General features: G+C 44.1%; 4 protein-coding genes across 4 annotated transcripts; 2 read left to right on the top strand and 2 right to left on the bottom strand.

Annotated features, from left to right (window-relative positions):
* Positions 1-1800: 1800 nt before the first annotated feature.
* Positions 1801-2231, top strand: IL334_001252 (uncharacterized protein; the record flags this gene model as incomplete). The annotated part of the gene is made up of 3 exons (XM_062933009.1): positions 1801-1908; positions 1978-2083; positions 2155-2231. 3 exons carry the CDS (start codon positions 1801-1803, stop codon positions 2229-2231), a joined length of 291 nt encoding a protein of 96 aa, XP_062789060.1.
* A 1917-nt stretch (positions 2232-4148) lies between these two features.
* IL334_001251 (uncharacterized protein) lies at positions 4149-8807 on the top strand (the record flags this gene model as incomplete). Its single annotated transcript, XM_062933008.1, has 17 exons — positions 4149-4179; positions 4251-5482; positions 5542-5673; positions 5729-5771; positions 5835-5854; positions 5963-6170; positions 6254-6452; positions 6523-6618; positions 6688-6814; positions 6884-6973; positions 7039-7341; positions 7398-7425; positions 7485-7573; positions 7643-7717; positions 7777-7783; positions 7850-8054; positions 8123-8807. 17 exons carry the CDS (start codon positions 4149-4151, stop codon positions 8805-8807), a joined length of 3570 nt encoding a protein of 1189 aa, XP_062789059.1.
* A 463-nt stretch (positions 8808-9270) lies between these two features.
* On the bottom strand, positions 9271-12036 carry IL334_001250 (uncharacterized protein; the record flags this gene model as incomplete). Its single annotated transcript, XM_062933007.1, has 4 exons — positions 9271-9702; positions 9819-10043; positions 10191-11736; positions 11843-12036. The coding sequence occupies 4 exons, from the start codon at positions 12034-12036 to the stop codon at positions 9271-9273; spliced, it is 2397 nt and encodes a 798-aa protein (XP_062789058.1).
* Positions 12037-12977: 941 nt separating this feature from the next.
* IL334_001249 (uncharacterized protein) lies at positions 12978-14228 on the bottom strand (the record flags this gene model as incomplete). The annotated part of the gene is made up of 4 exons (XM_062933006.1): positions 12978-13400; positions 13466-13593; positions 13665-13738; positions 13819-14228. 4 exons carry the CDS (start codon positions 14226-14228, stop codon positions 12978-12980), a joined length of 1035 nt encoding a protein of 344 aa, XP_062789057.1.
* Between the last annotated feature and the right edge of the window lie 172 nt (positions 14229-14400).

Below are 14400 nucleotides of genomic sequence, written 5' to 3'. Positions count from 1 at the left end.
GTAAAGGAGATGCAGGACGTCATGAATGAACGTTTTCTACCGTCTGATGAGATATACCATTAGCCATCAAGGACCAAGACTGTATCGAAATAGCCAAGTCGTGTTCTCTATCTAGGCGAGAAACTCACAAGTAGAACCAAATTCCACGGAGCAAATACACCGGTTATATCACCGTCTTTACCGTAAGGTGCTACTGCCATCTTCCAATACGTGGTGAAAAAGTAGGTGTTCGTGCTCCAGATGTTGAAGCTATTCCTGAAGATGTTGATGTTGACGGACTGGATTGGTTCTGCGTCCACGTTACGACGAGTGTTACGGCGGTCCATAGTATCAGACCGTTTGAATGGAAAGGTGGCATCGCTCATGTGGTATGGTTTATCTAGTGAATTGATTCTATTTTCAAAGTGTGAGTGTAAATTCTGAGCTGATATGAGGATGCAAAGACCGGTCAATTGCGTGGTTTCTAGGTTAAGTATGGATGACTGATTTACTGGAATGTCAGAGGGCTCGCAAGGACAGCATCGTATTAGCTTGGCAGTTATATGAGATTACATTTTAGTCCTTCCTATAGTCGACCACGATACAGCGTTTGGGATCTGCCAAAGATGGCGTAGGGTCGTGCGAAGCGTCAACATTTTCCGACCTCATCCTACGTGCGATTCTGTAACGTTGAGAAGGGTTCGACCTATCTTTCCCGGTACACCACCAAGCTATACGATTTGACACTAGTCGAACGATGGTGCGGCGTTATTTGGGTGATCATCAGGAATGGCGAAAGTCGGAGAGTTCATCTCCACACCGAAAGGACCCGTAAAATAGGGGTACCCTTTGCGCGCCTTTCGATTGTAGGTGTAGATGGTGAGACTCAGATTGGCTGCGGCATGTAAAGGATGAGTTGTGTGGGGTAGGACTGCTATACTGCCGAGGGAGGCTAGACCATTCAGCAGCGTGTATAGTGTGGGATTTGCTCCAACATTGCTCTGAGCTGTTTGCAAGTGATACAGGAACCGGACCGCTGTTTCAAAAGACAGGAGGATCAACTCGGGACCGTCTGTGAATAATCTTACTTCTTACTGGATACACGCTCAGTCCGACATCAACGGTCAACGATTCCGTCCGACCTATCCCATGATTCACATAAGGAGCACACTACCCCTTGATCCCCCGAATCACCCCCCTCCCTTTCCTAATTCATCTGTATTTGTATCATGCTTGATTCGTTAGAATTTGCAGTACCTAATACAAGTAGCCACGGTCCGGTTTTACTAGATCACCCTGAATATTTAAGGTTGAACGCGATGTCTTCCGCAATTACATATCCCCTGGGCATCTCCACCCCCTTTTCCTTTTCCTCTTTCTTAATGTTAACCGTGAATTATCGGAATATTCAGGGTAAATCATAAAGTACCTGATCAACTGTTCACACGTAACATCCCGAGTTTTGACAAAAAGCAACAATGAATTGGTATCATGCAATTATCAACTGAAACGGACTTAAAATCCTTTGTGCGCGGGGCGCGGTCAGTCGCTATCTTGTCCGACACGATCATGGCCAGACCGTCAGCGTCCGACTCCGAGTATACTTATCATTATCTACGACGAGTGATGTATCGTTCAAGATAACGGTGATGAAAAAGGTATATAAACCCCCTGTGGGAGGGACGTTAAGAACTTCTTTTTTTCCTCATCACACAACAACAACAACAAAGCTTCTCTTACCTACCTATCCAAACAATCAAACCAAAGCTCCCTAAACGGAACAAACCAAACCAAACCAAATCAAATCAAACAATAACAACAATGTTCGCTCGATCAGCTCTCAGAACCACTGCCATGGCTTCCAAATCAATGGTCGCTCGACAACAAATGACTCGAAGAGCCTATTCCGTTCCTACTGCTGAGCAACAAGTGAGTCAGATCAACTTTCTGTGATATCACCACGAAAACAATCACTGACTAGGTTGTTCTCTCTCTTAGCTGAAGAAATTCTTCCACGACAGACCAGTACCAGTAGATGCCTATCCTCTTATTGCCATCACTGTCATCATGTGTTCTGCTGCCACCTACATGCTTTCAAAACACAGTCAGTTCATTATTACCTAAATCAACATAAGACATAACATCCTTACTGACTCTTCATATTTCCCTCTCTAGTAATGGAAGACCACGATCACGTACGATGGGCACCTGGGATGGGACAAGTAAAATTTCAACTTCCCGGATCCCAATAAATCATCAAAAGATCCAGATCCACGTACATCAATCCCTAGAGGACTCAGCTTGGGCTGTGCTTCAATTCATAATTCCATAGATTCTTCTTTCGCACATTACCTAGCTTCTCTTTCTACCTCATAGTATAATCATTTCATCAGTTTGCTTCCGTTCCTTTCTCATTGTTGTGATTTCCTTCATCGTTGGCCACGATTGTACAATTAATAACGAGCTTCGAGATTGGATTTTTTTTTGTAGATAGAAATTAGTTGATAAAGTGACTGTATTTGATTTCTGCAGAATCAAGAACAGATTATGCAAAAGACTTTTTCATCATTACCCTGCATAGCAGAGAAAATCGGCGCCAGTCAAAACTAACGATGCTGCGCAATCCCAATTAGACACTTCGAGATCTCACAGCTATATTGCTATGAAAGGGACTGCAAATGCCTCTCAGATATGGGAATCTCAGTAAACTCTCGAATTCAGACTTAAAAACACATTGCAACACAGACAAGCTTGCAAAAGAAACCATTTGAACTTATCCTCCTCGATAACTTGTTTCCACATTCATGTGATATGCTCTCCCAGTCCCTTATTTGTTTGGTGCAACATATCTTCCTATCAATCCCAAATCGGACAACACTGCCTCTCGCCACCATTCTATTGAGGTTTGTTGCTTTCAACCATTCGGTAGGATGCTCTGAAGGATTATTTGTCGTGGTGGGAGACTGACATTGTGTCAAACGTTGGAGTCTGATAACGGAGTCCTGCAAAGGGAGCACAATCAGCCAACGCTTCTTGGACAATCCAAAGAAAAGAAAATACAACTATCTGCAGGAACGATGTCAACTATCATCACTGTATTCAGTGTCCTCTACTTCTCTGGACCCATATAGGTGACTCTTCTTACTAATGATGAATCCCCTCTTACCCTCGCTCTCAATCCCGACATATCGTTTCATGCTATTTGCATCCCTCTCAGGCTGATTGAGAGGGAAGGGACTTATACTAGAAAGGAGCCTCGAATCACCATATGTGAGAACACGGCCATCTTTTGCCGTGGCGCTGCGAGCTGTGTCTTCGAAAGATTGAGCAGCTATTTGACAAGGTCATCAGTTCGTCCAAGGCCTAGAGGGCGGAGTCACTGTACTTCTGACGGTGTTCTCATCCTCGTCTGTTTGAGCTAACGCCTCCCAGCTCCTTGCCGAGGAAGATAGTCGGCGGAAGTGATATTTTTTGAAATCGGCAGGAGGATCAAGAGGAAGAGAGGAAACTACGAGAACGCTGAACGTCAAAATGGAAAGGAGCAATTTGATCATCATGGAGCTTCTTCAAGAAGTGAATGAAGCATCGAGCGGTGGCAAACAAAACACTGCTCTATATGTGACCATTGTTGCTCCTCCCTCACCGCAATGAGACCCCATCCAAGTATCGCCAAGCGAGGTTTGGTCACGAGTTTGGTCGCAAGCAAAGAAGGATATCATAATCAGCATTATCGTTCCTAGTTCAGAATCAATTCACACAGATTCGAGCGTGTTTCGTCGTGTGTATCAGAACTGAACCTCTTCCAAGATGCAGAGAGGTGATCACGAGCAGGACACCGGTGTTCCTTATGCACAATCTTTGACTGGCACATATCTGTCAGTACTTGCTTGAGGCTATGGCTAGATGTCCAACAGAACTTCAGGAATGAGCCAAAAATAGAATTCTTACGCTTAAAACGTCATCTTGTAACCACGTGGTGTGATCCCGAAGTACTAAAGTACCTGAGATCACAATCTTTGTTGTTGCACAGCGATATCAGATCTCATAGATCTTGTTCATTTTCGCTTCCTATCTGCATAACCTGACAGTAAGCGATTTCAATTGATCATTAGCTGGAGTTGAAGGAGCGTAACTACTCTCTTCTAGATCCTTCTCGAAATTTCGTCGAGATGGCTACAGAGGAAACGAAAAAGAAGCGACGTGAGTTATCCATGTTCCGTTATCCGGACTCACTTCGAAATTGACCAATTTATCCCGTCTTCTGCCCACAGGACAGAACGTTGCGTGCGATGGGTGCAAATTTCGAAGAGTCCGATGTGATCTCTCTGACTTACTGGCTTCTCGTCCTTCTTCATCATCGTCTTCTCCGACTCCGCTCAGCTCACTGGTAGAGCAACATCCAGAGGTAGGCTGTACGAATTGTAAGAGTAAGGGAATCAATTGCTCGACAAAAGGTATAAGGGAGCCTACGAGACCAAACAAGGGTGGGAAAAGGATTGATCGGGCCAGAAAAGAATTCGGTGGAGAAGCCGACGTCAGATTAGGTAACGTTGATGGGATACAGCAACTTGAAGAGGACGGATTAGAACAAGATGATACTGGATGGAATATAACGGGTGGATTAAATCAAGGATTAGATCAGATCCCTTTTGACCCTTCAGAATTCCTTGATATCCTCCCGCCAAATTCTGTCACTCAAGAGTCTTCACTGCCCAATCCAGCTTTATTAAATGATCACAATCCTCAACCTCCATTTTCAACAATATGGTCCGACCTCCCAGCTCATCAAACCCCCTTTCCACCCTTTGATCCCTCCGTTTTCGATGTCAATCCATCATCTGTTCCTCTCGTATCTGATCTCACCTCATCCCATCCTCTACCGCCTAATTCACTTTCCAGCGTACATACATCTGAATCTTATCAATCAACTGCTCCCGGAACACCTGGCAATTTCTCAGAAGCGGCATTGATATGGCGACAATTTGCCAATAATCGGAAAGAAGCCATTCATCTTGTTCATACCACCGGTCTTACCCCTGGAGCAGATGGAGTGCAGCTCAGCGAAGAGGATAATCTGCCTGACAGCTTAGAAGAGAGACTTGTAGCTCAGATGTCTGAAGTGTCAGAGCATGGTTCTCATCAATCCACCGATCTACCAGATCCTTTTAATGGTAGACTTATGAGTCCAATCGTATCAGTATCGACTCGAAAATCTGGATACAACCAAGAGAAACCGCCCTTGGTTGATACAGACTATCAGAGAACTCCCGGTGGTGAAGGAAGAAAAAGAAATAGATCAGTGTACGATAACGGTAGAGATGGAAAGGTAGCTTTGGTCTCACAAAACCCATGGAAACTGTTCGCTTCCGACTCGTCATCTCACACGGTGAGATGGGGTAGGAATGAAGCCGTCTCGGAGATATTAGCAGATAAGATGTTGGGCATGGCACTAGGTAACCATCTTGTTAAAACTTTCTTCCAAGCTGTTCATCTGTCTTATCCTGTAGGTCAACATCCCTTTCCCTGCTTCTTTTAAATTCAAACAGCTAAACGACGATCTAGGCAATCAGTCCAGAATCATTCTATCTTGAATGGGCCAGGGCAGGTCAAAGATCAGACCGTATGACTCCATCTCAAGAAGCATTGTGTGCAGTGATTGAAGCTTGGGGTGCTAGGTATTCGGATTCTCCGGTTGTGAGATCTTTATCGTATATGTGCAATTCTTACTGGTGTTAACAATACAGTATAGGTACTAGGACTGAGCGAAGCCAAAGCAAATACTGCTCCAAAAGGTGAGTTAATTGGAAATCGATTTCTTGTTGAATTATTCGCAATGACTGATCGTGAAATAACAGTTATTCAAGCCGATGGTACTGTATGTAATCTCCCTTATCGTTCGTCTGGCCATAAATCTTCCCTCTCGCCCTATCCCCAGATACCCCAGTTCTGCGCCGCTTCTATCTAACGTTGTTTTCTATTCCAGTTCATACCCGGCACGCGCGCTCGTACACATTGGGGTCGTGCTCGTCTGGCCGCTTGCAAAGCTTTATTGGATCGCGCAAAACGCCTGATTGACGAAAATGGGATTTACAGGCAACCCAGCATTACTGGGGTCCAGGCACTGACTTTATATAGTCAGCTAATGCATATGACGGATCAAAAAGTACTTGATAATGATCATTGCTTACAGAGTGAGTTGACATTCCTAAAGAAGCAATGGAACCCGAACGAGGTGGCCATCTCTGGGCATACTTATAATCTGTGAACATGGCAGCTCGCATGGTACATTGCACTATCATCGAACAAATGTCGATACTGGGCTTGATGTGGGATGCAGACGGACCTATCGTAACCGACGATACCGAGGCGGCAATCAGCTTTTCGCAGTTGCAGATGAAACAGAGGCGGTTGTTCTGGACGCACATGGTTGGAGACGCTTTCTTTTCAGCCTCCATAGGCATGTTACCTAAAATGTATGTTTCTCTTGACTGCTTGAAGGGCTTTTAGGGAATACATGTTGACTAGAGGTTATAACGGACACAGTCCACAAGAAGATGTAGATGCTGCCGGAGAATGGATCGAAATCGTTCGAGAAAGATTACCTCATTCCTCCTTCAAGCTGTTGGCATTCTTCTTATCGTGAGTACACTCTGACAAGCCATGCTCCTTGAACGACGCTTATCGCTTACAATCACCGTTGGGTACTAGCATATATCATCGATTAGGGTTAGCAGGACGAGAAGTCGCTGTGAAAGTCTCGTATCCTCTACGTAAAAAGGGATCGGCGGACGTGGGCAAGATTTGCATGGCAGTGAGAAGGATTTGGAAAGATATCGTAGGTTTTCTATACCCCAGTCTCCTGAATAGACGTGTCCATGCTCATAGTATGTTTGCATAATCATAGAGAGGTATCAACAAAGATCTGATTGTTCATTCTGCTGATCTGATGGGCGCCTGTCATAAAGATGATCTGCTTGGTTTCTCACCGTTGAACGTGAGTATTGACTTTTGTTGCCGGTGCAGTCCCTACGACGGACTGACACCGGTTATTACGTGCAGTTTTTGGCGAACCTTCGGCTTTCCTGTCCATTCCTCCTACTTGTGATCCATCAACTCATTCGTGATCAATTGGCATTCTGGAAGGAAGTACATCCTACCCCAGCATTTATTACGACTCCTTCAGACGGTTCTGGTAATTCTCATTCCTCATCTCCGACCTACTCTGATCCGTCTTCTGCGACATCCGGACAGCCTAGAAAGAACAGGGCGGGCAAAGAAAATGTGGAACTGTTAGAGCGTTTGAACAAAGAAAGCGTGGATGCTTTGCTACTCAGTTGTAGAGGACAAGTCAGGATGCTCGAGGTCAGTCTCTTCTGTTCTATTGGTTGAGATGGGCTGACAATCACGCGGTTGTGTAGTCAATCATACCCACTGGGGTTATACAGTGTAAGTGATCCTACAAGATGTGCTTAGCTCAAGTATTTCGAGCTGATCAGACAATATAGCCGCATCAATTATGTTACGTGTCTTGATCGCTACTGCTCAATTGCTTGCAGAGGTACCAACGAATGAACAGGGTTATCCCGATATTACAGTTAGTGCCGTTACACTGGTACAAATCTTATGAATGCTTGAAGCTGCCACTAATCCGTTGACGTAATAGCCCGGTGGATATGGCTGGACTTGGAATACAAAGCAGGCAGAGGTGAACATCTGTGTTGAGGCGTTGCATCAAGTCGTAAGTACTTTTTCTTAGCATAGCACACAAAGTCAAATTGACACGATGCTCGTTTGCAGGGATGGGGTATGTTATATCTGCTTGGGTCTTGAAATCATACTTTGAAAGCCAAGCTGATATTGCCATGCGCAGCGTGGGCAGACGTTGGAGACACCCTTGATTCAGTAGCATTGACGATGGAACGTATGACTCCCTCTCCAGATATCCTGGCCGCTTATACGGCAAAACAACAGGACTCTGAGAGCAAACCAAGCAATGAGATAATCAGAATGAGGGAGGAAGATAATAAGGCAAGTGAGAAATCAGTGAATGCGGTTTTAGCATTCTGGCCTCCAATGTGAGTCTCGCTTTGCTCTTTCCTCTCCTGTCAACGTATAAGAGTCTAAGGGTAAGAATGCTTTACAGATCTATCCCACAACTTATCGAAAAAGCATTAAGCAGGAATCGGAATGCGATGTTCGAAACAGGTCTACCGGGTATGACGAATCATTTGCAGCAAACTAGATGGAACAAGAGCCCCGCTCGTACAGGAGTCAGAGGAAGACCCATTCAACCTTCACTGATACCGATTCCACCCGATACCTCGAGGGGAGATGGCAGCATACCTTCGGATCCTACTGATTCTCGATCACACTATTTTCATGACGAAACCAAGTATAACGGCAACGAACGGATTGGTGAAGGTATCAGACCTGCTAGTATGACATTTAGTGGAATGAATGAGGGTTTGTTCGAACAAAGTGCAGATCAATCTATGTCAAACGCAGACCCTCAACTTCCATATTGGATAGCTTTTCAACAAGCTGCAAATCTCGCTAGTGATCAAAATGTACCCACTCTGCAAGATACAGCTTTCCAATATCCTGATTTTCAATCGAGCGAGAATCTATCGTTTATCAATCCGCAAACTGAATTTTGGGCCCAAAATCAACTGCCGGCAAACGCACATCTTTTCGGCTCTACTCAACTGCAAACTCCCGCAAATGTCGACACAGGTACAGGTATAGGAACAAACGAATTGGACGTAGAAGCTTTCTTGACCGAACTAGGATTAGATCAAATGCCTCTAACTGGTCAGAATGGGTCATAGTCATGATGTATCTGTGGTCAATAAAGTCAGGGGTAATGAAGAATAACCGAGATATTAATTGGTTTATAACGTAAAGATAAGATTAGATTTGTTTTGTTTCAAGCTACTGATTTACTTCAGTTCAAGTCATCATCACCATTGTACACATACCTTGGCACGCTGAAGCTCGTCTATCCAACGACCGATCGGAACAGGGCTGGCTGGGATTTGCATCGTATTGACGAATATCGTGAAAACGGAAACCATTTAAATGATATGACAAACCTGTACCCAGGTTCTAGATGGCAGTGTAAGCGTTTTGTCCTGTCATTGAGAGAAGGTACTGCATTCGAACAGTTTATTGCTGGCCACGAAAATGAAGAACAGAATGTCAACCTGCATCATGAGTGCATCATACCCATAGATCTCTTCGTTATGTTCATTCTAGATACGGTACGAGATGACATAACATCTCCTTAGCTATTTAGCTATAAGGAGGTAATCCAGCTTCTGCGCCTGCTCGTTCATATCCCGGAGGAGCTTCACCTTGAAGGACCGTAACGTTATCTAGACTCACGCCTACGGCATCATCTATGTTATGTCTACTACTTGATCTTCTACCTCCTCCTGCCAATCCATTCACACCTGCGGTCACGCCCATGGTGGTGGAAGAGATTGATCCTGAAGTTCTAGGTCTAATGTGGGAAGTGGCGACTCCTCCGACTGCATTGGCAGCTTGACTAGCATCGAAAGAAGGTGGATCATGTGCGTGTGGAAGTGGATCATGAGGTGCTGGAGGTGGAGATGTATAATCTGCATGGATAGGTGGCGGCGATTGTGAGAGTGAATGTGAATGCGAATGAAAATCTGGTAATGCAGGTAACGAAGGTTCGTCTATTCCAGGTGGGAGATCATCCTAGAACAGCCAAGTTAGCACGATTTTCATGTTGAACAAGATTGGCATGAAAATGGTGCTCGATCTTGAAAGAGCTTGAATTCGACAGAAGAGGAGAAAGAGACAAAATAACCCACCTGTAAATCGACTATCCTAGTTCCCTCACCCAATCCAAGATGTTCCATCAACTCTAGTCCTTGCATTCCGACACCTTCGCCCTCAAGCCCTAATCTGGCTACCATCCCTCCTACTAGATTTACGCTGCTGTCATCTCCTTCTTGTGGTGGGTCCATCGATCCTCCTGCGCCATACGAAGCGTCCATGGACGGTGGTGCGACAGAGAATGTTTCGTAGCCGTCGTACTGTAACCGGCCATATTGTCAACATATGACTCCATAATAGTGATCGTTGACTGGAGAACAACCCTCGCTGAAGAATGCAAAGAATCTTCTATACTGTGCGATAATCGGAATCGGAGACATGCGAATCGTGACGAGGTTTTCACTCACCTCGACCCAGGTACCTAATTCACCACCTAAGCTACCTCTTCTACCTACCCAATTATTCCTGTCGAATTCGGGTGTTTCTTCCTGCTGTTCAACTACTGCAGAATCTCTTTCGAAATTCACCGGAACCAATCTCTCTGATTTGACAGTTCCATTCAGAATTGGTATTTCGCCTGTTCTAGCTTGTTCTTCCGATTCAAGAAAGCTGGGTAATTCGCCTGTTCTGCTTGGACCGGGTGTAATCGTTGACGATGATGAAGAAGGACCTGCTTGACCGTTTGATGATGATTGATGCGATTCAAATGGCGGTGGTAGATCATTGATATTATCTTGATCTTCATAAGCGTTTCTAAAAGTACCTGAAGATCCAACTACGTCTCTACCTTTTTGACGATATGCTTCTTTTCTATAATCTTCTTCTGACCAACTACCTTGTCTGTCCATGCTACCTCCATCACCGCCTTGTTCATCGCTTGTACCGACGCCGATATTGGGAGAAGAGACCCCATCTGTTCCCAAGTAAGGTTCCATTCCTCTGTCAATGACGATCTCCCTGGGTTCTCTCCATTTCTTGGGTCTGATAACAAGTGATTTAGTTAAATTCCAATCTTTACTTGCTGAGACATCTCCGAAACCGATAGTTACTCTTATGAAAAAGCTTGTGATATGATACGGGACTGATGAAGTGATCTCGCCCCAAATCTGTTCAGCTACAACACCCACTTGAAGTGTTGGTATCGTAAACAAAACTCTTAAAGGTGGATATTTCCTTCCTGATCCAGGATATCGAAGTGATTTCCCAGACGCATGGAGTAGAGTCAAATGTTCCTGTCTGTTATCACTACCATTCTGTCTTGATGTACTCGTGATAGTGGAAGAAGAAGCTTGATTTGAAGTTGACGAAGAAGAGGATGAATGTTGATTTTGATTTGGATTGATGATGACTTTCCTAAACAATTCAACTCTAACTCTTCGCAATGGACGCAAAGTATCAATTGGATTAGGTTGACTTGATAAACCTATAACACCAGTCTTCTTTCTTTCGACTGGTCTGATCTCTACTCCTAATCTCAACAGTTCACCCAGACGTGGTTGATCTTGATCAATCAATAATCTAGCCAAAACACCATCTTTCTCTAACTTCTCTTCCACTTCTTTCACTTCTGCAGCTCCATCATTGTTCTCTTCTGATGCGTAAATCTCAGTTCGTTGCGGTGTACCTTCAATCTTGATTTCCTCATTGATGACTTGTCCATCCGGAAGAGCCAGTTGAACAGTTAATGCATATCGTATTTCACCTTTATCATATGATGACAGGTTCAAAGTACCAGGTAGTGGTGATTGAGAATTAGAGTCGGAAGTATCTAACTTTGATGGAAGAGGTATCGAAAATCGATGGGAAGTTGGGAATGGGATGTTGATCTCGGAAGGTGTAGAGGACGATACATTGGAGGAAGGAATTGGTGGATATTGGATTTGATTGGGAAATTCATGAAGAGTTAGAGTTGGATGATGAGGAAGATGATTTGTGAGTGACAATTGTATGGATCTGTATCATGGATTTCGTGAGCTCATACTATCTCTGTGTACAAGAAAACTTATTGACAGATCATTTACGCATCACTGGGACGCTGTAGATGTATGGATGAGCTCACAAAGTCTTGACAATTCCAATTCTGTTGCCTCTACCTTCCCCTAAACCTTTAACGTACACTTCACCTTGTACTGTTCTTCCCCAGAAGAAGCTGGCTGTATCAGGTAAAGGAGCGATGAGTATCTGAGGCTGCGAGGGCGCATAGTCAGGTGGCGGGAGATCAGATGGCGGTGGTGGATCCGTCGAAGTCGACATGATGCCTGAAGGGATTTATGTTATGTTTATCCGTTGTGAGAACCGGTATCGATAAAGGTGTTCGTTTGGATGATAAATAATCGATAATGATATTGATAGAACAAGGAATAGAGGGATCAAGTCATGTAAGTCGATTCGAGGAATGCAGTGCGATAAAGGCGATGAAAGGAAGGTTGTGAAGGTTGTGTACGTGTTTTTTTAGAGAGTGATTAAATCAATCTGAATAAGACAAGACAAAAAGGATATTTATCAATCTGATATGGACGTGGGCGCTGTGAGTCGTTGTTACGTCGACGAGATCGTTCATTCATGAGTGACACAATCGTAATCGTTTGATGCTACCATCTTGAAGCTGGACGCTGTTCTTGAAGAGGGTAGGGCTATGTGATACTGAATGATCTTCAAGACGGAAAGAATGCAATACTGATTTATTCATGCGTCAGTCATCATGTGTCGTCGTATTACGTTATTTCTAAATGAGATTCCGTCGGTTTAACAAAGTCTGACCACACACATGTTGTCTGTCTCACATCCACTGGCTATGTATGTATGCATGAAGACCATGAGTTATACTTCCAGCCCTGGCAGTATAGACATCACTACTTCTCGAAACAGAACCGTCTGAGTCTCTGAGACGCCACACATAAGCAGATGCTTATCTCAACGGATTACCAATGTTACAAGGATGATGACCGAGGTGAGACCGAGACGAAGAAAGATGATAGAACAAATGTAAGAAGAAAGTATCAGTCATTCATATAGTACAAAACATCGAAAAATTATATACAAGCGTCCTCCTCCTATTTATGAATTCACATCCAGTCTCAAACACAGTCCAAACTCATAAACCCATCCATCTCACTCATTTGCATTACGAAAACGATCAATTACACGATTTGGCAAAAACAAGGATCACGAGTAGAAAAGGAGACGAAACAAATTTATCTGATCCTCTTCAATCTTTCCGTATTCTTCATGACGGCGAATTCCAGATTTTCAGTTTTATCAGTCACTCTTGTAAGACGTGAATTTTGACCACCGACTTCATCACCCATTGCAGTGGCTAAATTCTTCAATCGTTTAGTTACTTCATACGTTTCGTCCAAGTTATCATCTAATTCATCTTCCAGCTCATCATCTGAAGCTGTAGCGTCGAATTGATATCTTGATCTTGCATCTTTCTTTGCTTTTTGCTCTCCAGGTAAAGGAGTCTTTTCATATGATCCACCGTATGGACTTGGATTGGCCGCATTACCTAATCTCTTTCGAGTATCGGTTACATCGTTCAAAGCTTTAGCTCGATCATGTCTTTCCATCGCATGGCGTTCATTGATCTTATCTTCTTCAGCTTGTCGTTTTGCGTCCTAGAAAAAACCATTCAGATCAGTTCACATAGAAATGTTATTACTATCGCAACGAGTGAACCCACCTTGTTCCAAGTGACAGCGGGACGGAAGATACTTCGATTGAGTTTCTTTAATTCCTCTGCTTTGTCTTCAGCCCGTTGATTGTTGGCCTTGGCCATGTCAAGATACCGTTCAGAGTTGGCAATCCGTTCTGAGTGAAGCAAATATCAGGAAATCAGAGAATACACATGGGATCCAGTCATACAATATTCGATTACTCACCGGATTGGTCTGCAAGCTTTGCGACAGTTCCTCTAGCCGATTCTTCAGCTTCTCTAGCTAAACGAAGTGCGTTTCTGCGCATCAAATAATACGATTAGCATGATGCAGTGATTCTGACATCATCAAAAGTGAAGGTAGAGTTAATGCAACTCACCTCGTACTGGCTAAACTTTCTTGTTTGATCCCTCTCATTTCCTGTTTAATACCTTCAACTTCTTCATCTTCATCGAAATCCTCTTCCATCTCTCTACCTTCATATCCATACTGCCTTTCAGCTTTGGGTTTTTCAGGTGCGCTGAATCCTGAGAATAACTCATTTCTCGCAGCATCGTTATGATCCGTCGCTTTCGCATATGGATTACTATCACCACCACCAGCTCCACCGCCAGTTGCAGCGTACGGATCGCCTCCAGCAGCAGGTTTAGATCTGGTATAGGGATCAGCGCCTGCTCCTCCGTATCGATTTGAGCTGGGTGTCTGAGCGTATGGGTCGGGTTTAGCAGCTGCAGGTGCAGTGACAGGTGGTATCAATGGTTCATCCTTCTTTCTTCGGAAAAACGACATGATGGAAGCGAGAACGTCTGTTGTATGTACTGTTACAAGCTATTCAGAGAAGGGTGAAATCAACATATGATTATCAAAAGAGCCAGTAGTCCGCTGAGACTGATAAACTCACTGATAGGGTAAGCGCTCCGAAGAAAGGAGGAAGTTAATCTTGCGGGTAGACAGTCGTGTG

This window comes from Kwoniella shivajii, chromosome 1, assembly GCF_035658355.1.
Source record: "Kwoniella shivajii chromosome 1, complete sequence".
Classification (NCBI taxonomy): Eukaryota; Fungi; Basidiomycota; class Tremellomycetes; order Tremellales; family Cryptococcaceae; genus Kwoniella; species Kwoniella shivajii.
This window is presented reverse-complemented; position numbering and strand designations above follow the sequence as displayed.